Below are 25,822 nucleotides of genomic sequence, written 5' to 3' on the forward strand. Positions count from 1 at the left end.
TAAGTTAAAAGCTCAATAAAAAATATGAAATAAATGAAAGGTTTGTTCATATTAATATTTGAATGTATCTCTTTGGGGATTGTATAAATCTATATGTTGGGTGCACCTCCTCTCAGCTGTTGCAGGTACACTCAATTTCATCATGAAGAGAAGCAGGGTAATGAGGGATCCATTCTTACCAAGAGGGCGAGAGTGCCATATAATGTGTTACGGCATATATAACCAACAAAAAAAGTTGCACTTTGTAGCACTATAGTATGCAAACATGAAATATATAAAATTTGAATTGCATTACTGCTCTAGAAAATAGAAATAAATGAGAATTCTTAGAGCATAAAATGCCCAATTCATGTGTACCATGGTAAAGCGACTCTCGTAGCTCGGAACCTGCCTAGTGTGAATCCTCTCTTAGACTGATAATTGTATACATAGGCTTTCTGACTGAGCACTGCACCTCTAAGCCTCAGGCGGTTTTAATTATAGCAGGATCCTACCATCCCATATACATGTAGATTTCCATCTAAGAGAGGATACACACTAGATAGGTTCCCAGCAACGAAAGTCGCTTTACTGTGGCTGCCAGGTACACATGAATTGGCCAATGTATACGCAAAGAATTCTGATTTATTTCTATTTTCTAGACCAGTAATGCAATTCATATTTCATGTTTTCATACTTAGCGTTACAGAGTGCTACTTTTTTGTTGGTTATATATGGAGATGGCTGCTCTTAATAAGCACCTGTACACACCAGTTTTCAGTTTTGGAAGTGGCGGTCAGTCTTTTGATATTTGTGTTACGGCATATAGTCCTAAATCTTATTACAGTAATCAGAGGGAAAGTACATCAAGTTACATCTTACTAAATTTTTAAACATTACAAATATGAACAAGCTTTTCCAGGCACATGATTAATGCAATCAACAGCACTTGTTTAGCTGGCGTGGGGGTGAGGCAGGGGTAATATAATACTACTTCAAATATATATGGCATCACTCTAGAAAAAGTTTCTTGTTTTTTTTTTTACTTTTAAATGGTACCTATGATATTCCAACAGCTCATGATGCAAACTGCTTACATTCCTGAAAAACATATTCCACTCTTATACTTTCTGAGTAATTGCACTTCTGGACGAAAAAGATACCTTAACTCCTATGCCCTGGATTTTTTCAAACATGGTTGCCTGGGTGCCATTGTGGAAGATAATGGGTAAGCTTTATACTCTTCTTTACTTACAGAATATAGTTATGCATCACTATTGTTTATGTGGTTATTACTAAAATAATTATAGAGGTTGTCCGTTATTCGGACGACCCCTTCTCAATTGCTATATTACCCCATGTAAAATTAAAACAGTGCGTACTCACCTCCGGCATCGTTCTAGCGAAGTCGGGTCTCCTGGGCTCATGTGACGTTGTTACGCACATAGACAAAACAGTTAGTACCCTTCAGCTAAAGTAAGAAAACCCCACAATGGTCACTGAAATAACTTGAAACTGACAAAAGTAATTTTTAGTTTACTAAATATCAACCATTGAAAATCAGACATTGCTTTTAAATTGTGGTTTTACAGAAAAATGTAAAAAAAAACAACCTAATGAAAATGGCGTAGACCAAAAATGATGATTCCCTTAGAAAAGTTTGAAAATAATTTGACCCTAGTGACGTTATACTAAGTCGTGTCCTGTAATTAGCATCACAGGAATCTACAAACTTGTAATCAGTCAGTCTGCCTATTTATAGGGAGAAAAGTAGTCACTGTGCTGTTTGGTATCATGGTGTGTACTACACTGAACATGGACCAAAGAAAGCTAAGGAGAGAGTGGTCTCAGGAGATTAGAAAGAAGATTGTAAACACTTAGAGCCCAATTCATCTTTTGCAATTTATTGAAGTAAAGTTTCTTCAATATGGCCCATGAGGTTTATGAATTAGGCACAAAATGAAAAATGCTCTTTTGTTTTTTTTTGGTCTCCAACAAGTTTTCGCTACTTTTTAGCATCAAAAGTCAAATGTGCCAAATTCAAAACTCATCCAGAAACCTTACTTTGCTGGAGTGAGTTACGGCAAAAAGAATGCAACGTTTGGTAAAAGTCACATTTCATGAATTTGTCTAAAACACATAGTTCCAACCATCCCGGATCAGGGTCTATGTCCCCCTGTCTCAGGCAGTGAGCCAAGTGTCCCACACTGCCCTCATCAGTGTAGTACTGCACAGTGTGAACACTGACCTGCTGACATCACATCTCACATTGCGCAGTGCTGTACAGATGAGCCGCATTGTTCCCTGAGAAGACAGAAGTAATTTATCAACCCTATTTGTCTTCTCTCCTTCAGGTACATAGAGCTCAGTGAGCTTTGTGTCCTGAATAGAAGATTTAGCACAGCCGAGGCTTCTATTAGACCCAGCAGTCACATGATTTCTGGGTCTCTGCCTGACACAGAGCTGCTGGGTCCTAGCTCACCAAGATCAGCTTTGCCAGTGACTTATCACTGGATGTTTTCCATGTAACTGAAGCTCATAGAGATGCCTCAGCTACAGTGGAAAATATACACAGTAAAGAATAAATGAATATATGTATAATATAGCAGAAGAATTCTATAGCGTGAACATGTAAATCCTCTAAAACAATCAGGATCCATCCTGCAACAGCCATCACCATGCAGCTCCATCTTCTTGTAACATAGACCTTGACATCTACCTCCTGATGAACCAAACAATAATTGGGGAAACGCGTCGAGGTGCTATTCAAACATAAAGATAAGTCTATTCATATCTATCTTAATCTTAAATGATCAAATATGTGTTCTATGATGTCAATACTAATTTAGGAACAATCTCTGTATTAGATTAGGCAGTCACCTTTCCTATATGCTTAGATCACTCTGTAGGGCACAATAGGGACAGATAGGGACAGCCACCGCTGAGTGGGGGCGCCAATTACGCTATTTTAGGATGCTAACCCCCGCGCTAGGCAGGAACAGACTAGTTTTTTATCAGGGCGATTTAAGTCTATTTTTCTCCCTTAGGGAGGTGTGTAAAAAAAAAGTGAAAAAAGTATTGAACACGTCACCAATTTTCTAAATAAATATATTTCTAAAGGTGCTAGTGACATGAAATTCTCACCAGATGTCAGTAACAACCCATCCAATTCACACAGGCAAAGAAATCAAACCATAGATGTCCATAAATTAAGTTATGTGTAATAATGAGAAAAAGTATTAAACGCATGAAGAAAGAGAGGTGCAAAAAGTCATGGAAAGTCTTGACACCAGTTGAAATCTATGAGTAATCAGAAAGCAATCCTGCCACTTAGTGAAAAATATCAGCTGGTTCAACTGATGGCCTATAAAAAGGTGTTATTATCAAGGTGCCAAACAAGAAACATCTCATGATGGGTAAACAGTGAGCAGTCTCAAGACCTTCGGAACCTTATTGCTGCAAAGCATACTAATGGCATTGGTTACAGAAGAATTTCTAAAGTACTGTAGATTCCAGTAAGCACTGTTAGGGCCATAATCTGGAAGTAGAAAGAACATCATTTCACCATAAACTGTCCATGACCTGGTGCTCCCTGCAAGATTTCAGACAGAGGAGTGAAAAGAATTATCAGAAGAGATGTCCAAGAATCAAGGACCACCTGTGGAAAGCTAAATAAAGACCTGGAATCAGCAGTTTCACAGAAAACTATAAATAATGCACTCAACCTCCATGGCCTGTATGCACGCTCACCATGTAAAACACCATTGCTGAACAAAAAGCATGTTCAAGCGCGTTTAAAGTTTGCTCAAGAACATTTAGACTAGCCTGTGAAATACTGGGAGAATATAGTTTGGCCAGATGAGACCAAAATTGAACTTTTTGGATGCATAATACACACTACGTTTGCAGGCCATAAGGCACTGCATATCACCACAAAAAATCATATCAACCATGAAGTTTAGAGGTGGGAACATCATGGTATGGGGCAGTTTTTCAGCATATGGCACTGGCAAACTTCATGTGATTGAAGGAAGGATGAATGGACAAATGTACTAAGACATTCTTGAAAAAAATCTGCTGCCACCTACCAGGATGATGAATATGAAATAAGGGTGGGCATTTCAGCAAGACAATGATCCCAAACAAACAGCCAAGGAAACTATCAATTGGTTTCAGATAAAGAAATTAAAGCTGCTAGAATGGCCCAGCCAATCACCTGACCTGAAACCAATAGAAATTTTATGGAAGGAACTAAAGCTCAGAGTTCATAGAAGGATCCCACGGAACCTCCAGGATTTTAAGAGTGTTTGTGTGGAAGAATGGGCCAAAATCACACCTGAGCAATGCATGCGACTAGTTTCTCCACACAGGAGGTGTCTTGAAGCTGTCATCACCAATAAAGGCTTTTTTTTACAAAGTATTAATTAAATTTCATTAAAGGGAATCTGTCACCCCCTGGGACTTTTCAGACCTCTAATATGGGCATACAGGTGATAGAAATGTAAATCTATACATACCTGTATGGCCCATATTAGAGGTCTGTTTGCTTTGATATATCTTTTTATAAAATCCATTTTCCTAGGCTTGGCAACCGGGGAACACCAAGAAATGCCGACCTACCTACTTAATTTAAATAATCCCCCCCCCTCCCCTGACCTCCCCTGCACGTCACAGGACCCTGTGATGTGCATTCTAGATCTGCACATCCTGCGCATGTGCAATGAGCCTATACCTTAAGGCGCATTTTTTTTTCTCCCAGCCCTATTTTACTGCTGTGCTCCAGTGCGCAGGCACCGGGGAGTCACTGTGACTTCCGCTCCAGGGACCTCCGGGGTGCGCAACAATAAGGTTTGGTCCCCAGTTCCTCCCGTATAGTTGCTAACTATCAGGATGTCGGGAGGAAGTGGGGAATTTAATGGGAGGGAAAACCAAAAGAATAGACAACACCTTCAAAGGGGCCCAAAAGCTGCCAAAACAGCTTAAATTAGGGGCAGACACCAGGAAAAGTGGCATCAATTGACCAACAGTACAAATTTTATAATGGCACAGAAGCAGTCAGCCATGGGCCATGCATGAGGTATCAAGGTCTGGGCCAGCATTTACAGCTTTGAATGTAAGTTCAAATTAAGACGAGATGGGCGAGCGATCGGTGTAGGCCTGCTGTGCTGGGAGTCTTGATACTACATGCAACAGTTCAAGCAGCTTTTCTGCTCAGCCACACTCAGGTGGCACAAATATAAGTTTTGTGGACTACTATTGCTAAAAAAATTTAAGGATAGCAACACAGGTGGTTGACTGAAAGTAAGTGCAGGCCCGCCAGTCTGGGAGCCCTACTGCTACAGGCAACACACATGAAGGAGACCCAACCAGGAGTCTCCACATTTCAAAAAATTAGGGGCAGACAGCACCAAAGTGGAATCAATTTCACCAGAGTAGAAATAGTATAATGGGGACCGACACCCCTTACACTACAGGAAACACATCTGATGGAGACCCAACCAGGAGTCTCCACATTTCAAAAAATTATTGGCAACATCAGCAGCAGCAAAGATGTCACAGACTGCAATAACGCGAGATCAATGCAGCACACTAAAAACTACACCTTCGCATAGTCTGCACAGTCTGAGGTTGGGATCAAAAGTCCTTGGAGATCCATGCCTTGTTTATCTTTATGAAAGTTAGGCGGTCTACACTTTCAGGGGACAGCTGGATAGGCTTATCCGTCAGGACACCACCATCAGCGCTGAAGACACGTTCTGAGAGAACGCTGGCTGCCGGGCATGATAAAACCTCTGTTACGGGTCTGGGAGGTGGAACCTCTGAGCTGCAATACAAGGGGGAAGTCCTTGTAAGGAAGCGGGTGACTCCCAGGGAAGGCAAGCAGGCAGCTACAACAAGTGACGGGGACAGTCTCTGGGTAGACAGGCACGTGGTCACAGCAAGTGACGGGGACAGTCTCTGGGTAGACAGGCAGGTGGTCACAGCAAGTGACGGGGACAGTCTCAGGGTAGACAGGCAGGTTGTCACGGCAAGTGACGGGGACAGTCTCAGGGTAGACAGGCAGGTTGTCACGGCAAGTGACGGGGACAGTCTCTGGGTAGACAGGCGAGGCGGATACCTGACAGGTAACTGGCTGGCGAGCTGACGGAGACAGCAGGTAACAGGCGGGTAACTGGTGGACGCTCTCAGGTGAGCGGTCAGACAGATGAGGCAGGTGACAGGCAGGTAACAGGCAGGTAACTGGTGGACGCTCCCAGGTGAGCGGTCTGGCGGACAAGGCAAGTAACAGGCTGGCAGGCAGGACGAGAAGTCAGGCTAGCAGCAGAACCTGAGGGCTGAAGCACAGGTGAGACACAGTGCAAACAACATTGCTCGGGCACCTCCATTATGGAGGAGGTGCCTTATATATGGGAGGTCCAACGGCAATTGGCCGGGGACTCCTTAGGACGGCGCGCGCGGTCCCTTTAAGAGAGGAGGAGAGCGCGCGCGCCCTAAGCACACTGCCGGGGAAGGAGCGCGTGCCGGAAGCAGCGGGGAGAGAAGCGCTGGAGGACACCGCGCCAGAAGCGGGGAGGTGAGAGGGACGGCGTCTCTGCCTAGCAAGGGGCAGAGACGCCGATGCTACAGTACCCCCCCCCCTTTAGGCCCCCTCTTTTTTTAGGCCAGAAAGAAATTTTTCAAGGAGAAGCGGGGCGTTGATGTTCTCCCTGGGTTCCCAAGTTCTCTCCTCAGGACCAAACCCCCTCCAATCTACCAGAAAAAAGGTCTTTCCTCTTACCCTCTTGGTGGCCAGAATACTCTCTACCTCAAAGACGTCTTCAGCGGAAACCGGAGCAGGGGGAGTACCTGGATTGTTGGAAAAAGAGTTAAAGACAACGGGTTTGAGGAGAGATACGTGGAAGGAGTTGGGAATCTGTAAGGTGGCCGGGAGTTTTAATTTGTAGGCCACTGGATTAATTTGCCTGAGGATTTCGAAGGGTCCGATGAATCGAGGACCTAACTTGTAGGAGGGTATCTTGAGCCGTACATGTTTGGAGGAGAGCCAAACCTTGTCTCCCGGACGGAATTGAGGCGGATCCAAACGTCTCTTATCAGCATATCTCTTCATCCGCTCGGAGGACTGAAGAAGTGCGGACCTAGTACTCTCCCAAATGGTAGAAAACTCGCTGACAAGAGACTGCGCGGCAGGGTTGTCCACAGAGGCGGAGACGGGAAACGGAATCCGGGGATGCTGGCCATAGACAATAAAGAACGGGGATTTGGAAAAGGATTTGCTCTTGTGGTTATTGTAAGAGAATTCGGCCCAAGGGAGGAGGTCCACCCAATCAGAATGGTGGGCATTAACAAAGTGCCGGAGATAGCTGGTAAAGATCTGATTGATCCGCTCCACTTGACCATTGGACTGAGGGTGGTAAGCGAAGGAGAAGTCCAGGGTGACGTCCAGCAGTTTACATGTGGCTCTCCAGAAGCGTGAGGTGAACTGAACCCCTCGATCCGACACGATGTGGAGGGGTAGGCCATGGAGACGGAAGATATGGCGGATAAAGTCCTTAGCCAGCTCAGGTGCAGACGGAAGACCAGGCAGGGGAATGAAGTGGGCCATTTTAGAAAAGCGGTCCGCGACCACCCAAATGACAGTACACCCGGCAGAGACAGGAAGATCGGTAATGAAGTCCATAGCGATGTGTTGCCACGGGGCAACAGGTATGGGAAGCGGCAGGAGATGACCAGCTGGTAAGTGTCTGGGAACTTTGTTGCGGCCACAAGATGAACAGGCAGAGATAAAGTCTACCACATCCTTACGCAGGGTAGACCACCAGTAATGCCGGGAAATGAGTAGGAAGGTCTTTTTTTGGCCAGCATGGTCAGCTAGTTTAGAAGAATGACCCCAGCGAAGAACCTTCTCATGGTCAGGAGGCGCCACGAACGTCTTGCCGGGTGGAAGACGAGTCAAATCCAAGGGGGCCACATTCATCACCTTGGAGGGGTCGATAATGTGCATAGGCTCCTCCTCTTGGTCGGAGGACAGGAAGGATCGGGACAAGACATCAGCTTTGACATTCTTGTCCGCCGGGCGGAAATGAAGGATGAAATCGAAGCGGGCAAAAAACAAAGACCACCGGGCCTGACGTGGATTAAGTCTCTGGGCATTTTGGAGATATGCCAGGTTTTTGTGATCCGTGTAGATGATCACCGGGTATAGAGCCCCTTAAAGCAGGTAACGCCACTCCCCCAGCGCCAATTTAACGGCTAACAGTTCTCGGTCTCCTATGGAGTAATTGCGCTCAGAGGAGAAGATTTTAGAGAAAAAGCCGCAGGTTACCATTCTCCCGGATGAAGACTTTTGGGTGAGCACCGCTCCGGCTCCAGAGGAGGAAGCATCAACCTCCAGGTAGAACTGTTTGTTGCAGTCCGGACGGTGCAGCACAGGGGCAGAGGAGAAGGCTTGCTTCAGGGAAGGAAGGCCTCCTCAGCTTCGGGTGGGCATACCCTGGGATTTGCTCCCTTACAGGTGAGCGCAGATATGGGCGCAGTCCGAGATGAGAAGTGAGGAATGAAGAGACTATAGTAATTAGCGAAGCCCAGGAATCGCTGTATCGCCTTCAAGCCCTCCGGACGGGGCCACTTTAGAACAGCAGAGAGCTTCTCGGGATCCATTCGCAAGCCTGTCTGGGAGATAACATAGCCCAGGAATGGAAGAGAGGTCTGCTCAAAAAGGCACTTCTCGTATTTAGCATAGAGGTGGTTCTGCCTGAGCCTAAGCAGGACCTGACAAACATCCTTCCGGTGTGTGGGAAGATCCGGAGAGAAGACCAAGATGTCGTCCAGGTATACCACCACGCAGGAGTAAAGAAGGTCACGGAAGATGTCATTGACCAGTTCTTGGAAGACGGCGGGAGCATTGCAGAGACCGAAGGGCATCACATGGTACTCAGTGTCCGTCCCGGGTATTAAATGCCGTTTTCCACTCGTCACCCTGACGGATACGGACCAGGTTATATGCTCCACGTAGATCCAGCTTGGAAAAGATCCTGGCGCCTTTAAGGCGATCAAATAACTCAGAGATGAGCGGAAGGGGGTATTTATTTTTAACCGTGATCTGATTGAGTCCTCTATAGTCAATACAGGGGCGTAGCGAACCATCCTTTTTTTGACAAAGAAGAATCCGGCTCCAGCCGGGGAAGTAGACTTCCGGATGAATCCCCTGGCCAGATTCTCCTCTATGTACTCAGACATGGCACGGGTTTCAGCCGCAGACAACTGATAAATACGCCCATGGGGTGGAGTGGCGCCAGGTACCAGGTCGATCGGGCAATCATATGGCCTATGAGGTGGCAATGTCTCTGCTTCCTTTTTACCGAAGACGTCAGCATAGGGCCAGGAGGGAGCCGGAATACCGGGTAAATTAGCTGGGGTAGGTGGAGGACGAACCGGACGAACCGGAACCAGGCAGGTCTTATGGCAGACCGGCCCCCACCGGAGTACTTCACCGGAATGCCAGTTCAACACGGGTTCATGTGTCTGGAGCCAAGGTAGACCTAGCAATAGGGAGTGGGAGAGTCCGGGCAACACATGGAAGGAGATTACCTCAGAGTGCAGCATTCCCACCTGCAGGGTCATGGGTTCCGTGACGAGCAGGATGGTCACCGGAAGGAGTCTTCCATCCACGGAGGGGACTGACAAAGGTTCAGCCAGAGACTTGGTGGGAATACGGTATTTCTCAACCAGGGACTGGGAGATGAGGTTTCCCGCGGATCCAGAATCCAGGTGGGCGAGTTCAAAGTGACGGTTCTCTCCCCTGGAGATAGATACAGACAAAGTCAGGGTTGGAGAGGACTTATTTTTGTCTAGGGCGACCTCTCCGAGCGGTCCTAGACACTGGAGTTTCCCGGCCTCTCCGGGCAGGAACGAATCAGGTGCTCCTTACTGCCACAATAGAAGCAGCTCCCCTCTTGGCGAGATTTGACCATCTTGGTCTGGTCGATCTGCATGGGCTCGGGTGAGTGCGCCCGGGGAGTGACAGAAGAGGAGACAGGTTTCTGGAAGGTAGGAGCTAGGCGGGGAAACCTTCTCTCACGGGTGGTCTCTTTGGTGCGTTCTTGAAACCGGATGTCAATCCGGGTAGCCAGCGACACCAGGTCATCCAGGGTGGTAGGAATGTCCCGACCGGCGAGCTCATCTTTAATCCGACCGGAAAGACCCTCCCAGAAGACGGACACCAGGGCCTCATTATCCCAGGCAAGCTCAGAAGCGAGGGTGTGGAACCGTATGGCATATTGGCCCACGGTGAGACTCCCTTGGCGGAGACATAGCAAAGAGGAGGCAGATGAGGTCTTTCGTCCCGGTTCATCGAAGACTCTCCGGAAAGCAGTGAGGAAAGACGACAGGTCGGACACCACGGGGTCCCCTCTCTCCCACAGGAGGTTAAGCCATGCCAGTGCCTCCCCAGTGAGATGGGACATGATGAATGCCACTTTGGCCCGGTCGGAGATAAACTGGTGAGCCAAGAGTTCAAAGTGCAGGGTGCACTGGTTTATGAAGCCCCGAGCTTGAGCGGGGTCGCCTCCGAAGTGAGGAGGTGCAGAAAGCCGGGGTCCGGGGCAGGATGCCATGGTATTGGTAGGCAGCGGCGCTGCCGGGGTGCGAGTCGTGACACTAGCGGTGGTTGCTGGTGGAGCAGTCAGTGTGTCCAGGCGGGAGTTGACATTAAGCAGATGGTTCAGGATGGACTCCTGCTGGGATCTCTGATGGGAGACTTCATGGTATAGGTCAGAGAGCAAGGGAGCTTGGGTGCCACCGGGTTCCATGGCCCAAGCAAACTGTTACGGGTCCAGGAGGTGGAACCTCTGAGCTGCAATACAAGGTGGAAGTCCTTGTAAGAAAGCGGGTGACTCCCAGGGAAGGCAAGCAGGCAGCCACAACAAGTGACGGGGACAGTCTCTGGGTAGACAGGCAGGTGGTCACAGCAAGTGACGGGGACAGTCTCTGGGTAGACAGGCAGGTGGTCACAGCAAGTGACGGGGACAGTCTCTGGGTAGACAGGCGAGGCGGATACCTGACAGGTAACTGGCGAGCGCTCCCAGGTGACCGAGCTGATGGAGACAGCAGGTAACAGGCGGGTAACTGGTGGACGCTCCCAGGTGAGCGGTGTGTTTTGTACTTGTATATATATACTGACTGTATCCCCATATTTAGAATGACGTCCATTTTGGCCGGAGCCGTGCAGTGTACATCTTGCGCAATGTATGCATTCCGTGAGCAACCGCTCGAGGGTCCATACTGCTGCGAGAGATGTGAGCATATCGTGCACTTGGAAGCCCAAATTCTGGATCTAAGTGCTCAGATAGCGGTACTGAGGAGCATCGACAACATGGAACGGAGTTTGCTGCTCACCGAGCAGACACTCAATGGGTCAATACAGGGGGTGGAGCATAGAGGGGAAGTGCAGGCTGAACAGGCAGGGAGCTGGATAACAGTTAGGAGGGATAGAGGGAAGAAGTATAGGAAGGCTGGTTCAGAACCGGCATTATTGGAGCACGACAGATCCTCTGACCGCCGGGGGAGTGTATGCTCCAGTAATGAGGGGGAGGGGGGAAGTGTAGGGCAGGCAAGACAGGTTCTGGTAGTGGGTGACTCTATTATTAGGGGGACAGACAGGGCAATCTGTCACAAAGACCGGGATCGCCGAACGGTGTGCTGCCTCCCTGGCGCTCGAGTCCGGCACATCGCGGATCGGGTTGACAGGTTACTGGGTGGGGCTGGCAAAGACCCAGCGGTCATGGTCCACATCGGCACCAATGACAAAGTGAGTGGTAGATGGAGGGTCCTTAAAAATGATTTCAGGGACCTAGGTAGGAAGCTTAGGGCAAGGACCTCCAAGGTAGTTTTCTCAGAAATACTACCAATCCCGCGAGCCACACAGGAGCGCCAACGGGAAGTTAGGGAGGTGAATAAGTGGCTAAAGAGTTGGTGCAAGGCAGAAGGGTTTGGGTTCATGGAGAACTGGGCTGACTTTGCGGTCGGCTACAGGCTTTACCGTAGGGACGGGCTGCACCTCAATGGGGAGGGTGCAGCGGTGCTGGGGAAGAAGATGGCTAATAGGTTGGAGGAGTTTTTAAACTAGAGACGGGGGGGGGGAAACCAAGGAAATAGGTGGGATGTGAGGCAAGCAAGGGGGAAGGGGAGAAGTGAATATAATGAGGGTGGAGAGGGGGGTGGGGATAGTACAGTTAGATCATTAGAGAAGAATAGGATGCTAAATAACCCCAAAGTTTTATCTTGCATGCTGACCAACGCAAGAAGCCTGACCAATAAGGCGGATGAGCTGCGGGCGCTTATATCGGAGGAGAGGTATGACATCGTAGGTATAACAGAGACTTGGCTAGACGATAGCTACGACTGGGCGGTAAATTTATTAGATTATAGTTTATTTAGAAGGGACCGGAAACAGGGGAAAGGCGGAGGAGTCTGCTTATATGTAAAGTCATGTCTAAAACCCAGACTAAGGGAAGATATAGGAGAGGGAGAAGAGGGGGTCGAGTCCATGTGGGTAGAGATAGAGGGAACTAAAAATAATAATAAAATATTACTGGGGGTCTGCTATAAGCCACCAAATATAACAGAGGAGAATGAGAATCTGCTATTAGGACAAATAGACAAAGTAGCAAAACATAATGAAGTGATTGTAATGGGGGATTTCAACTACCCGGATATTGACTGGGAAACAGAAACCTGTAGATCTCAGAAAGGAAAAAGGTTCTTGACAAATATTAAGGATAATTATCTCTCCCAACTAGTGCAGGAACCAACGAGAGGGAAGGCCGTGTTGGACTTAATATTGACTAATAGGCCTGATAGAATAACTGAGGTACAGATAGGGGGGCACCTAGGTAATAGCGACCATAATATTATCGACTTCAAAATGCCCTTCAGTAGGGTTATCAATAAGGGAACAACAAAAACATTAAACTTTAGGAGGGCGAAGTTTGATCAGCTGAAAGAAAGCCTTCAACTTATTGACTGGGACAAAGTTCTTAATCAAAGGAATACGAATAGTAAATGGGAAACCTTCAAAAGAATTCTGAATACTCAGTGCGAGAGATATATACCGTATGGGAATAAAAGGGCCAGAAATAAGAGGAAACCAATATGGTTGAACAAGAACGTAAAAGGGGCGTTAAATAGCAAAAAAGAGGCATTCAAGCGATTAAAACAGGAAAACAGTAAGGAGGCACTAATGTGTTACAAGGAAAAAACGAGAACCTGTAAAAAACAAATAAAAATAGCGAAGGAGGAAACAGAGAGACGTATTGCTAGGGAAAGTAGATCAAATCCCAAACTGTTCTTTACATATATAAATAGTAAATGGATTAAATCGGATAATATTGGACCGATAAAAAGTGAGGAAGGCAAAATCATAGAGAAAGATGAGGATAAAGCTAATCTATTAAATCATTTTTTTTCGACAACTTTCACAAAGGAAAGAGAACTAACAGGAGAAATGAGAAGTGACAAGCTTAATCCTCCACTAAGTATGACTAATCTAACCCAAGCTGGGGTACAGAAACGCCAGTAACATTAAAATAAACAAATCACCAGGACCTGATGGCATACACCCACGGGTACTAAGGGAACTAAGTAATGTGATAGACAGACCGTTATATCTTATATTTAAGGACTCTGTTGAGACTGAGTCTGTGCCACTTGATTGGCGACAGGCGAATGTAGTGCCAATATTCAAAAAGGGAGCGAAAAGTGACGCCGGAAACTATCGGCCGGTGAGTCTGACGTCCGTTGTGGGCAAAATTTTTGAAAGCTTCATTAAAGAGGCGATTACGGAGCATCTTGATGCTAATAATCTTTTAATCCCGAACCAACATGGATTCATGAGGAATCGCTCCTGCCAAACAAACCTGATTGACTTCTACGAGGAGGTTAGCTCTCGAGTAGATCAGGGGGAACCAGTGGATGTCGTGTATCTTGACTTCTCAAAAGCGTTCGATAGCGTGCCACATAATAGGTTGGTATACAAAATGAGAATGATGGGGCTGGGGGAAAATGTCTGCAAGTGGGTAGCTAACTGGCTAAAGGATAGAAGGCAGAGGGTGGTTATAAATGGAATATACTCAGATTGGGTAAGCGTCACTAGTGGGGTACCACAGGGGTCTGTACTAGGCCCAATGTTATTTAATATCTTTATTAACGACATAGTCAACGGGATAAATAGTAAAATATCAATATTTGCAGATGACACAAAGTTATGTAAAACAATTAATACAAAAGAGGACAGTGCAGACCTACAGAGGGATTTGGATAAGCTGGGTAGGTGGTGCTTTAAATGGCAAATGAGGTTTAACGAGGAGAAATGTAAGGTCATACATATGGGAAGGAAAAATGGAAGTCACCAGTACTCACTGAATGGGAAATCATTGGGGAATTCAGAGATGGAGAAGGACTTGGGCATCTTGATTGATAGCAAACTAAATTGGAGTGCCCAAAGTCAGGCCGCTGCTGTAAGGGCAAACAGGGTAATGGGATGTATCAGAAGAGGTATAGCTGCAAAGGATGAGAACATTGTTCTTCCACTGTACAAAGCACTGGTCAGACCACACTTGGAATACTGTGCTCAGTTATGGGCCCCAATATATAGAAAGGATATAAATGAGCTTGAAAAGGTACAAAGGAGGGCAACAAAATTAATAAAGGGAATGGAGGGACTGCAATACCCAGAGAGGTTGGCAAAACTAGGACTATTCAGCCTGGAAAAGAGAAGTTTGAGGGGGGACATAATAAATGTGTACAAATATGTTAGGGGACAGTATAGAGATCTTGCCCGGGATTTGTTCAAAAGGAGGGATATTACGGTAACAAGAGGGCATTCACTAAGACTGGAAGAGAAAAGGTTTCAGCACCAGCATAGGAAGGGGTTCTTTACGGTAAGAGCAGTGAGAATATGGAATTCACTGAGTGAGGAGACGGTAATGTCGGATTCACTACACCAGTTCAAGCGGGGACTGGATGCATTTCTAGATACCAGGCAGATTTCAGCATATACTTAAAAATAAAATAAAATAGTAGGTTGATACAGGGATTTATTCTGACTGCTGGTTTCAGAGTCGGGAGGGAATTTTTCCTCAGATGAAGATTGGCCAAATCATTTGGGGTTTTTGCCCTCCTCTGGATCAACTTTAGCAATTACAGAACTAACAGGTCAAACTTGATGGACGCAAGTCTTTATTCGGCTTTACAAACTATGTTACTATGTTACAGACGAGGCAGGTGACAGGCAGGTAAGAGGCAGGTAACTGGTGGACGCTCCCAGGTGAGCGGTCAGACAGATGAGGCAGGTGACAGGCAGGTAACAGGCAGGTAACTGGTGGACGCTCCCAGGTGAGCGGTCTGACAGACAAGGCAGGTGACAGGCAGGTAACAAGCAGGTAACTAGTAGACGCTCCCAGGTGAGCGGTCTGGCGGACAAGGCAAGTAACAGGCTGGCAGGCAGGACCAGAAGTCAGGCTAGCAGCGGAACCTGAGGGCTGAAGCACAGGTGAGACACAGTGCAAACAACATTGCTCGGGCACCTCCATTTTGGAGGAGGTGCCTTATATATGGGAGGTCCAGGGGCAATTTGCCGGGGACTCCATAGGACGGCGCGCGCGGTCCCTTTAAGAGAAGGGGAGAGCGTGCGCCCTAAGCACACTGCCAGGGAAGGAGCGCGTGCCGGAAGCAGTGGGGAGAGAAGCGCTGGAGGACGCCGTGCCAGAAGCGGGGAGGTGAGAGGGACGGCGTCTCTGCCTAGCAAGGGGCAGAGACGCCGATGCTACAACCTCCAAGGCGTGACATGCGAGCTCAGACCACTCTTCCATTTTTGAAGTCCAAAATGTAAAAGGGTCCAAACTCTCCCTGATGGTATTGATATTGAGCTTGAGATACTCCTGCACCATCCTCTTCAGTCATTCACTACGTGTCAGACTTGTATTCTGTTGTGCTGGTGCACGGACTGGTCTTATGTGAAACAACTCACAGAAATTGCTTCTGCCACTTACACTGCTGCTAACAATTTTTGCTTTGGCAAATTGACGTTACCATGGTTGGAACTCTACAACTGTGATGCACACTGTGTGCCTCACTGCTGTCTTGGGGAAAACCACTCTTAAGGTTGTCTAAAAGCGTGTTTTGATACTCAGACATGTGCGGGTTCCTTTCCAGGGCGGAAAGCATCTGCCAAAATTTACTCTTGTACCGTGGACCTAATATAGTGACAGCCCAATAGTCAGCACTATTTAGAATCCTAACAATACAGGGATCATGTTGCAGATAGGGCAGCAAGAAGATGCTCATGTGTCGGGCTCTTCCATGAGGTCCAAGCCCATAGTGTGTTGGTGGCTGGGTAAAACTGATGCTTGCTTCCTCCATCCCGTCCCGCCAACTTTGGACAACAGAGAGGGGATCATTATCCTCTTCATCTCCTGACTGCTGCTCTCCCATCACCTCTACCTCCTCATCCTCTATGTGTTCCTCGGCTCCTGCACCTTCACTAACAGTTTGTCTGGTACCATAAGCCCCGGTCGATCATTGTAATCCACCCTCCCTTGGCACCCACCTGTGTGACGACATTCTGGAACTTAGCAACATTGTTATTCCTTCAGCATTCTCCTTTGCTTCCTCCTCTTTCTCTGGGACCACCACCTCCTCCCACAGACTATTCAAAGTGTGCTTCAGCATGTAGATGACCAGAATAATGATGCTGATGATGGCATCGTCAGCTCTAACTATCTTAGTAGCCATTTCAAAACTGTGCAGAAGGGTGCAGAGGTCCTTAATCTGTGACCACTCCGCAAATGTGATTTGCACCACATCCATATTGAGTTGGCCCAGGGTATGCGACATGAGATACTGCATCAGGGCTGGTCGCTGCTGCCACAATCATTGCAACATGTGCAGAGTGAAATTACACCGTGTCGGCACATCGCATATCAACCAGTTAACCGGTATGGCCAAAGACCTCTGTATCGATGCAAGTCGATGACCCGCGGGGTGAAAATGGCAGAAGTGAGCACACAGCGATCATGCTTTCTGCAGTATTGCATCCAGGCTCAGATAGTGGCGGAGAAATTGCTAGACCATCAGGTTGAGGACATGAACCAAGCAAGGCATGTGTGTGAGGTTGCCCTGGTGTAGGGCCGCTACCAGGTTTGCACCATTATCACACCTTCCCTAGCTCCAGTTCAGTGGAGACAGCCATTGCTCAAACTCAGCCTGTCCACAACTCTTGACCTGTATGACTGCAATCTCCAAGGCATATTAATATTAACACTGCCTGGTTGCGGTGAGCCCTAACTGTGCAGTATGGAGGTGAGGGGGATTCTCTCTGCACTGTTGGAACATGTGTCTCATTAAGGCAAAGGTTGAGGGCACACGTGGAGGCCCTAGAGGAGGGGGAGGAAGCAGAAGCAGTGGAGGAAGTGTTACATACAGAGGTATGTCCCACAAGCATAGGGGATTCCAAGACTTGTGGAGCAGAACCTTCCCCGCCTGCCCCCATAGCCACCAGAGTCACCCAGTGCCCAGTCAGTGAGATGTAACGCCCCTGACCATGCTTGCTCATCCAGGTGTCTGTGGTGAAATGCACCTTGGCAGACATAGATTTTTTCAAGGAAAGGGTGATGTTGTCTGCAACATGCTGGTGTAGTGCAGGCACAGCTTTCTTAGAGAAGTAATGGCAACTGGTACTGGGGGACTGTGACGGCTATCAGCTTTCGGAAACTGTCTGTATCCACCAGGCGGAAAGGCAGCATTTCCATGGCCAACAGATTGGAGATGGTGGAGTTCAACCTCTTAGCTTTGTCATGTGTAGGATGAAACAATCTTTTACGTCACCACAACTGCGGCACCAAGGGCTGGCTGCTGTGCTGAGAGAGAGTGGAGTAGGATGAACACAACAATCTTCTGGACTGTGAGTGAGGTGCAGGTGGAGATGCTACGGTGGATTAAGAAAGATGTGGCGTGCTAGGTGAAACAAAAACAGCAGGCATGTCCACTTGCATTACAGCTGACGGGCTCTAACTCACCCCGACTGGAATGGGTAAACAAATGGAGGTTCTGAGACCTGTGTGAGAACACTTGGCACGGTGACGGAGCAGCAGATGCGGTTGATGGGGCAGCCGATGATTGGTGTGGCCCGCTAGACCGCATTTTATCGCAGTGAGATTCCCAGATTAATGCATGTTGATCGTGCACGTGCCGGTTCATGCATGAGGTAGTCAAATTATTGCAATTTTTGCCTCTACTGAGTTGTTTTTTGCAAATTTGCAGATAACGTGAGTTAGGTCCTCATTTGCGGTCTCAAAAAAGGCCCCGAGTAGGCAACCCTTGTCGCTCTTGCGAGCTGCAGACACGCAGCTGCTGCTGATCACAGCCACAGTTGTGGCTGGGGATGCTGTGCTCATTGTGGTTTCATCACTCTGTGTCTGTGCGGGAGGCTGCAACGTAACCTCCTCATCTTCCTCCTCCTCCATTTCCTATGCTAAACTACTCAGCTGCGTGCCTCTGGGTTCACACCAAGTGGGATCTACAACCTCATCATCATCCTCTCTGATCTCCCACTCCTCGCCCTGAGAGTCAACCTCTTCCTGCCTTGACAGCACAGTACAGTCTGTGTGCGTCTCAGGTATCTGAGTCTCATCAGAATCACCCCCGAGGGTTAACGTCTGGTGACGAGGGTCAGGCTTCTGCTCGGACCCTACTTCGTCCTGCCCCAGATCCCACAGAAAACAATTTTGGGCATTGGTGCAGACGCTTTTCTCCTCTTGAGTCTGTGAATCTTTGGAGCAGACCTCTGATGTCCATAGCATAGAATGTGTGAACAGCTCTGCAGACTCGCCCATCTGTGGTTCCCTACTGTCAGTTTGGTGGTTGGAGAGTTGTGACGTGGGGGGAAACAAAGGTAATTGGGGAGCCACCTCTGAGGACTGTAATGTGTGTGATGTTGAGGTGGAGGAAGAAGAGGAGAGGCCACTTGAAGCAGCGCTTGCCATCTACTTGAGCACCTGCTCTTTCCTGCCCTCATCTACAAGGCATACCGCTATGCGGCAGCCAAAGAGAGGGAGTGGAGTAGCCCATCCAGTAACAGAAGTTGTCAGTTTTCTTTGGGTAGGACGTGATTGTGTTTGTTCAGTAGAGCTTTGACTAACATTACCACCTACCCACATACACCTTGAAAACCAAGCCTATTCCCCCTTCCACCAGGACCTCGCTTTGTCCCACTCATGTTGGATGTACCCTTCCCCTCTTTTAACCATCCATTTAACAATCCTATGCCCAGACCTATCAGTCACCTGTCACTAAATTACCAATCAGTATTTATTTGCTCAGAAAGTGTGACTGGAGCACGCTATTAGCAACAAAAAATTAGATTTTCTAATGTGGAGCCCTGGATACAGCAGAATCTTAGCGCAAAACAATTACAAGCTCAGATGTGTCCTGCTTTATGTAGCACGGTAGTAACAGAAAAAAAATTGATTTTATAATTTGGAGCCCTGAATACAGCAGAATCTCAGCGCAAAACAATTACAAGCCCAGATGTGGCCTGCTTTATGTAGCACGGTAGTAACAGAAAAAAAATAGATTTTCTAATTTGGAGCCATGGATACAGCAGAATCTCAGCGCAAAACAATTACAAGCTCAGATGTGGCCTGCCTTATGTAGCACGGTAGTAACAGAAAAAACTGCAGTTTCAAAGGTGTACTCCTGCATGGATCACAATATCAGCACAGAGTTCTATGCTAAAATGTAGCTTGGTGTCTTTGTATGGACCACACAAACAGCAAAAATGATTGATATGCTGGAAGGTCGATTTGACAGCCACACAGGATCCTATCTATTTAAACTATCTGACTTAAAAGCAACCGCCTTACTAACTATCTCACTCTCTCACTATCCAGTAGCAGCCTCTCTGTGCTGTTACACTGACAAAATTGCACCAAAACAACATGTCCGCTCTTTATATGAAGAGGGACATGTGACTTTCAGCAGCCAATGACACAAGCCCTTGTGTCTGGACTTTGTGGATGGTTCCTGCACCCAGATTGGCTTGCCGGAATCTCCACACATTAAGTTAAGGAAAAAAAAATTAAGAATAACAGTCCGCCACTCTTCTGACCTCTCCCCACCTCCTCCCCTCATCAAACACGTCCCCCCCACCCCCGCTCATCATACAGCACCACTATCCTAGCCAAAGTCCTAAAAAATACACTAGTGGAAATACAATCATTTACAGTACTTCGGCCGAATTTTGTCGATTTTGAGTAAAAACACTCGGGGGTCCGATCACGAATCCGAATGTGCAATGTTTGTGTCGAATTTAAAATTACCGAACGTTTTCCGAACATGTTTGCTCATCTCTAGTAATCTCTGTCTATGCTGACGAGAGAGGAGTGCCATGGAGATTGCCTGAGGGTCGAGAGGAATGGCCAGAGGGCAGAGAACAGAACCAAAGAAACGGTCCGAGGGCAGAGAGGACTGACGAGGAGATGCCCCGAGGGCAGAGAAGAATGATGAGGAGACAGCCTGAGGGCAGAGAGGAATACCAAAGAAATAGCATGAGGGCAAAGAGAAACACTGAGCAGACGGCCCGAAAGCAGAGAGGAGCCCAGAGGAGACAGTCTGAGTGTGGACTGGTAGGAACAAGAACTTAGGTTTGAAATGTGATGAACACCTGGACAGAAAATTGATGCCGTTCATTATAGTCAGTGGGAACAGTCGAACTCTGTTGTTCATTCAATGACAAATCCGTGCCCAGCTGCTTTCCATTGTTCTGCTCCTACAATGGACAGGACAACAAAAAGGGTTAACAGTAGTATGAACACAGCCTTTAAAGAGGTGTCCATTACTTTCTAAACTTTTCTCATTGTGGCCATGTGAGAATGAAATGGTAAATGGGTGTGGCTGTGGATATACTGTAGTTAAGGTTGTGGTCTAAATTTTTGTCCCTCTTTCTCCTCTTCAAAAGTTGGGAGGTATGCGTATAGAGAATATGGTCCAATACTAAAGACAGTAATAAAGGAGAAACTTATTCCAGAAAACTGGAGAAATAGGGATAATAAATTGCTTAGACTTCAATCCTCTGATTGGCACTAGTAAATCTCCACTAAACTCTATAGACAACAAGGGTAGACAAACAGGCGGAGAATGCTTAGCTTTAGACGACTCCAGACAAATGCGAACTTGGCCTCAAGCTCCAGAGAGGACGAAGTACTGCTCTTGCTAAGCCTTCACAAGTAGAAATGAATATAGCCGACACCTCCCTCTCAGACACACCAGATATATATACACCCAGGCCAGGGAGCTAATTACAAGAGTGAGGTAGCCGCTAGGTCCTAGAAACAGCCTCTCATCCAAGAAGATGTCTGTAATGCCAAACATAGAGATCTCCCCCCTTCCTCTACGAGTGGCCTCCAGACACTCAGGACAGGGTTTCTCAGGAAAAGAGGTGTGGAATGAGTGAACCAATCTGGGAGCGTTCACCTCAGACGCAGAAACCCACATCCTCTCCTCTGGATCATAGCCTTTCCAGTGCACCACGCATTGTAGAGAATGACGTTGGAGACGAGAATCTACAATCCTCGAAATCTGGAACTCCAGATTACCATCAACCATTACTGGGGGCTGTTGTAGAGGTGAGGGCTCAAGAGGTGCCACATACTTTTTGAGTAAGGACCTGTGGAACACATTGTGGACTTTAAGGGCCTGAGGAAGTTCAAGATGAAACGCTGCTGGGTTAATGATGGCGGTTATTTTATAAGGATCAATAAACCTAGGTCCCAGCTTCCAAGAAGGAACTTTCAATCTTATATTCCTGATAGACAACCACACAATCATTCACATTCAGATCCGGACCTGGCAAGCGTTTTTTGTCAGCCATACGTTTATACCTGTCTCCCATGGTCTTTAAATTACTCAGAACATCCTGCCATACTGAGGAGAGCGCCGAAGCAAACCGTTCCTCCTCGGGAACTCCTGAAGCTCCTCCCCCACTAAAGGTACCAAACTGTGGGTGATAACCATATACACCGAAAAACGGTGACCTGCCAGTGGATTCTTGACGATGATTATTAATGGCAAATTCTGCCAGCGGTAAGTAGGATGCCCAATCCACCTGATTTTCGGAGACAAAACACCTGAGGTAGGTCTCCAAGTTCTGATTGACACGCTCGGTCTGACCATTCGACTGAGGGTGGAAGGCAGAGGAAAAGGACAGCTGCACCCCCAGTCGAGAACTGAATGTTTTCCAGAACTTGGAAACAAATTGGGTCCCCCGATCTGACACCACATCAGAGGGAACCCGTGAAGCTTCACAATCTTATGAACACCTGAGCATGTGTCTTGTCATTTGGTAGTGCAGGCAATGCGACGAAGTGAACCATTTTACTGAACCTATCTACAGTACTACCACCAAAACCACCGTTTTGCCTGACGAAACCGGTAGGTCTGTAATAAAATCCATGGACAACTGTGTCCATGGCCTACTAGGGATAGGTAGCGGAAACCAGATGGACGGGTATGCTAAACCTTAGAACGCACGCAAATACTACAAGCAGCTTTGTGTTCAATCACATCCCGATGCAACCCCGGGCACCAAAAACGACGAGAGAGGAGGTCCGCGGTTGCCTTACCACTTGGATGCCCAGCAAGCACAGAGTTATGATGTTCTTTATTTACTTTGTGGTGCAGATCAAATGGTACAAATCACCTTCCTGAAGGGCAGGAGGCAGGGGCATCCCCCTGTGCCTCCAACACCTCACCCTCCAGTTCAAGATAAAGTGCCGAAATGACTACCCCTTTCTGTAATATCGGAGCAGGGTTCTCATGGTCACCACCACTAGGGTAGCTCCGGGACAAAGTATCAGCCTTGACATTTTTGACCCTTGGACGAAAAGTGACAACAAAATTGAACCTAGTAAAAAACAGGGACCATCTGGCTTGCCTACGGTTGAAACGTTTAGCTGACTGGAGATATGACAGGTTCTTATGGTCAGTAATAACAGTAATAGGATGGACAGCCCCGGCCAACCAGTGTCGCCATTCCTCGAACGCCAATTTGATCGCCAAAAGTTCCCTATTACAAACATCATAATTTCTCTCAGCTGAAGGCAATTTTTTAGAAAAGAAGGCGCATGGACGCCATTTACCAGGGGACGAACACTTAGACAACACAGCCCCAACCCCGACATCCGACGCATCAACCTCCACAATAAAGGGTTGAGAAACATCGGATTGACTGAGTATAGGTGCAGTGGCAAAATGATTCTTTAAGGAAGCAAAAGCCTGGAGGGAAGCATCCGACCAATTGGAAAAATCAGACCCTTTCTTAGTCATGTCAGTCAGGGGTTTCACAATAACAGAGTAATTTTGGATGAATTTCTGATAAAAATTAGTAAAGCCTAGAAAACGTTGTAGAGCCTTCAGGTTCTTGGGACATTCCCAGTCAAGGACTGCATGGATCTTCTCCGGATCCATCCGAAAACCCGAAGATGACAACAAGTACCCCAAAAACTGCACCTCCTGAACAACGAAAACACATTTTTCTAGATTGGCATAAAGTTTGTTATCCCTTAATATCTGGAGCACCTGCTTAAAATGCCCCCGATGAGTCTCAAAATCAAGTGAGTAAACCAAAATATCGTCCAGATAGACCAACACAAACCTTCCCACTAAATGATGGAGAATAGAATTTATGAACTGTTGGAATACCTCAGGTGCATTGGTCAAACCAAAAGGCATAACCAGACTCTTGAAATGTCCTTCCGGGGTATTGAACGCTGTTTTCCATTCGTCCCCTTCTCTGATTCTAACAAGGTTGTATGCTTCCCTTGAGTCCAACTTGGAGAATACCTTAGCTCCCACAACTGGGCTGAACAAATCAGGAATCAGAGGAAGAGGGTATGTATCACGGATGGTAATTTGATTTAACTCCCAGAAATCTAAACAGGGACGTAGACCGCCATCTTTTTTCTTCAAAAAGATGAGGGTCTGATATGTCCCTTCTCCAGACTTCCCGCAATGAAATCCTTCATGGCTTGTCTCTCAGGGCCAGAAAGATTATACAGACTGGACTTCGGTAGTTGAGCTCCGGGGGTCAGGTTAATAGGACAGTCATAAGCATGATGAGGAGGCAAATCCTGACACCGCCTCTCAGAAAAAACGTCCTCAAAACCAGACAGAAAAGCAGGTAAAATTTCTGTAGAGACAGTAGCAAGAGAAATTTCTAAACAGTTCTCATGGCAGTAATCTCCCCATTCAATAATCTCCCCGGCTTGCCAATCCACCAGTATGTTTAACAAGCCAAGGTATACTCAAGGCAATCGGTGTGGGAAGATTGTCCAGAACATAGCAAGGAATTATTTCACAATAAACTGACCCCACCCTCAGTTTTACATTATGTACAATCAGAGTAAATGCTTTCTGTGCAAGTGGCGCCGAGTCAATGGCAAAGATGGAAATAGGTTCAGCTAAAGCACAGCAAGCAACTGCAAGAACATGAGTTTTCACAAACTCAGCATCAACCATGCAGACTCCGGCTCCACTGTCAACAAACACAGAAATTTTCTCAGTTTTGCTCCCTAGCACCACCTCAGCTGTCAGGACAAAGTGGGAACTGCAGTTTGGCCACAATGGCACCCTTTGTTTATCCAACTCCAGACTACCAAGAGTTAATTGAGTCTCCTTTTGTTTAGGAATTGAAGGACAGGTCCCAACAAAATGTCCCTTTTTTCACAAAAAAAAATGCTCCTTTTCTCTTGTGAATCTCTGGGGAGATGTATAATGTAGAGACACCCCCTAACTGCATGGGTTCCTCCACCTCCCCCACTACTGGTTCACCCCCAGACCACTCCCCTGGAAGAGGTACACAACCCCGACAAGAAGGCCCCGGAGAAGGTGGTCTCACCCGTCTGTCCCGAAGGCGTCTATCAAGACGTATGGCCAAAGACATGGCAGCCTCCAAGGACAGTTTTATATACTGCCAAGGCATCTTCCAACCTTTCAGTAAGCCCCTCATAAAATTGATTTCTAAGGGCTGAGTCATTTCATTTGGAATCCGTCGCCCATCTACGGAATTCCGAACTGTATGTTTACACTGACCGATTCCCCTGCTGAAGACGACGTAGCCTAGACTCAGCCAAGGCGACTCAGTCAGGGTCATCATAGATGAGGGCCAGAGCTCCGAAAAAACCCTCCATAGACTGGAGACAAACTGAGTCCTGCGGTAACGAAAACGCCCATGACTGAAGATCTCCCTGCAATAGAGAGATCATAATACCAACCCGTTGCTCCTCATTACTGGAGGAGTAAGGACGAAGTTTGAAATACAATTTGTATGCCTCTTTAAATACAAAAAACTTGTCCCTACCTCCTGAAAACCTGTCCAGGAGCGCAACCTTGGGTTCAGGCTGGACAGGCCTACCTGCTGAGACCCCCACATTGGCGACCTGTAACCGCTGATGCTGCTGCTGTACCTCACCGTGGAGGTCATTCACCTCCAGAGACAGCCTGTGCAGCCGCTCTGCAACTGAACCCATGCTAAGGGAGAAAGGAAAAAAAAAAAGGTGCACACCCAAAAACACACAGAAGAAAAAATGTCAGTATTTTTTTTTCCTTTTCAAAACATGCTTGGCCGGCTATAATGTCACGCCAGGTGTGGGAAAGACTTAGTGCAACACAGAGGGAAGAGGGAAAGGGAGCCAAGACACTAGGGAAAGGGGGAAGTGGAGACCTCCTAGTCGGGTCTAGTGTCACCCTGTCTTAACTACCGTCCCTGTATTGCCTCTCCAGAAATCGCCGCACG

The 25,822-nt window shown here is 47.2% G+C and overlaps 1 protein-coding gene across 3 annotated transcripts in view; it reads left to right on the forward strand.

The window, feature by feature from the left end:
• LOC141157235 (probable ATP-dependent RNA helicase DDX60) overlaps positions 1-25,822 on the forward strand; it is a 233,263-nt gene that overhangs the window by 183,182 nt on the left and 24,259 nt on the right. For all 3 annotated transcript variants that reach the window (XM_073644250.1, XM_073644254.1, XM_073644263.1), the window contains one exon: positions 1,056-1,207. In XM_073644250.1, the coding sequence (XP_073500351.1) occupies positions 1,056-1,207 (152 nt within the window). The remainder of the gene's footprint in view (positions 1-1,055; positions 1,208-25,822) is intronic.

The sequence above is a fragment of the Phyllobates terribilis genome, unplaced genomic scaffold, assembly GCF_046119375.1.
Source record: "Phyllobates terribilis strain yellow unplaced genomic scaffold, ASM4611937v1 Scaffold_1__5_contigs__length_1240528914, whole genome shotgun sequence".
Taxonomy (NCBI): Eukaryota; Metazoa; Chordata; class Amphibia; order Anura; family Dendrobatidae; genus Phyllobates; species Phyllobates terribilis.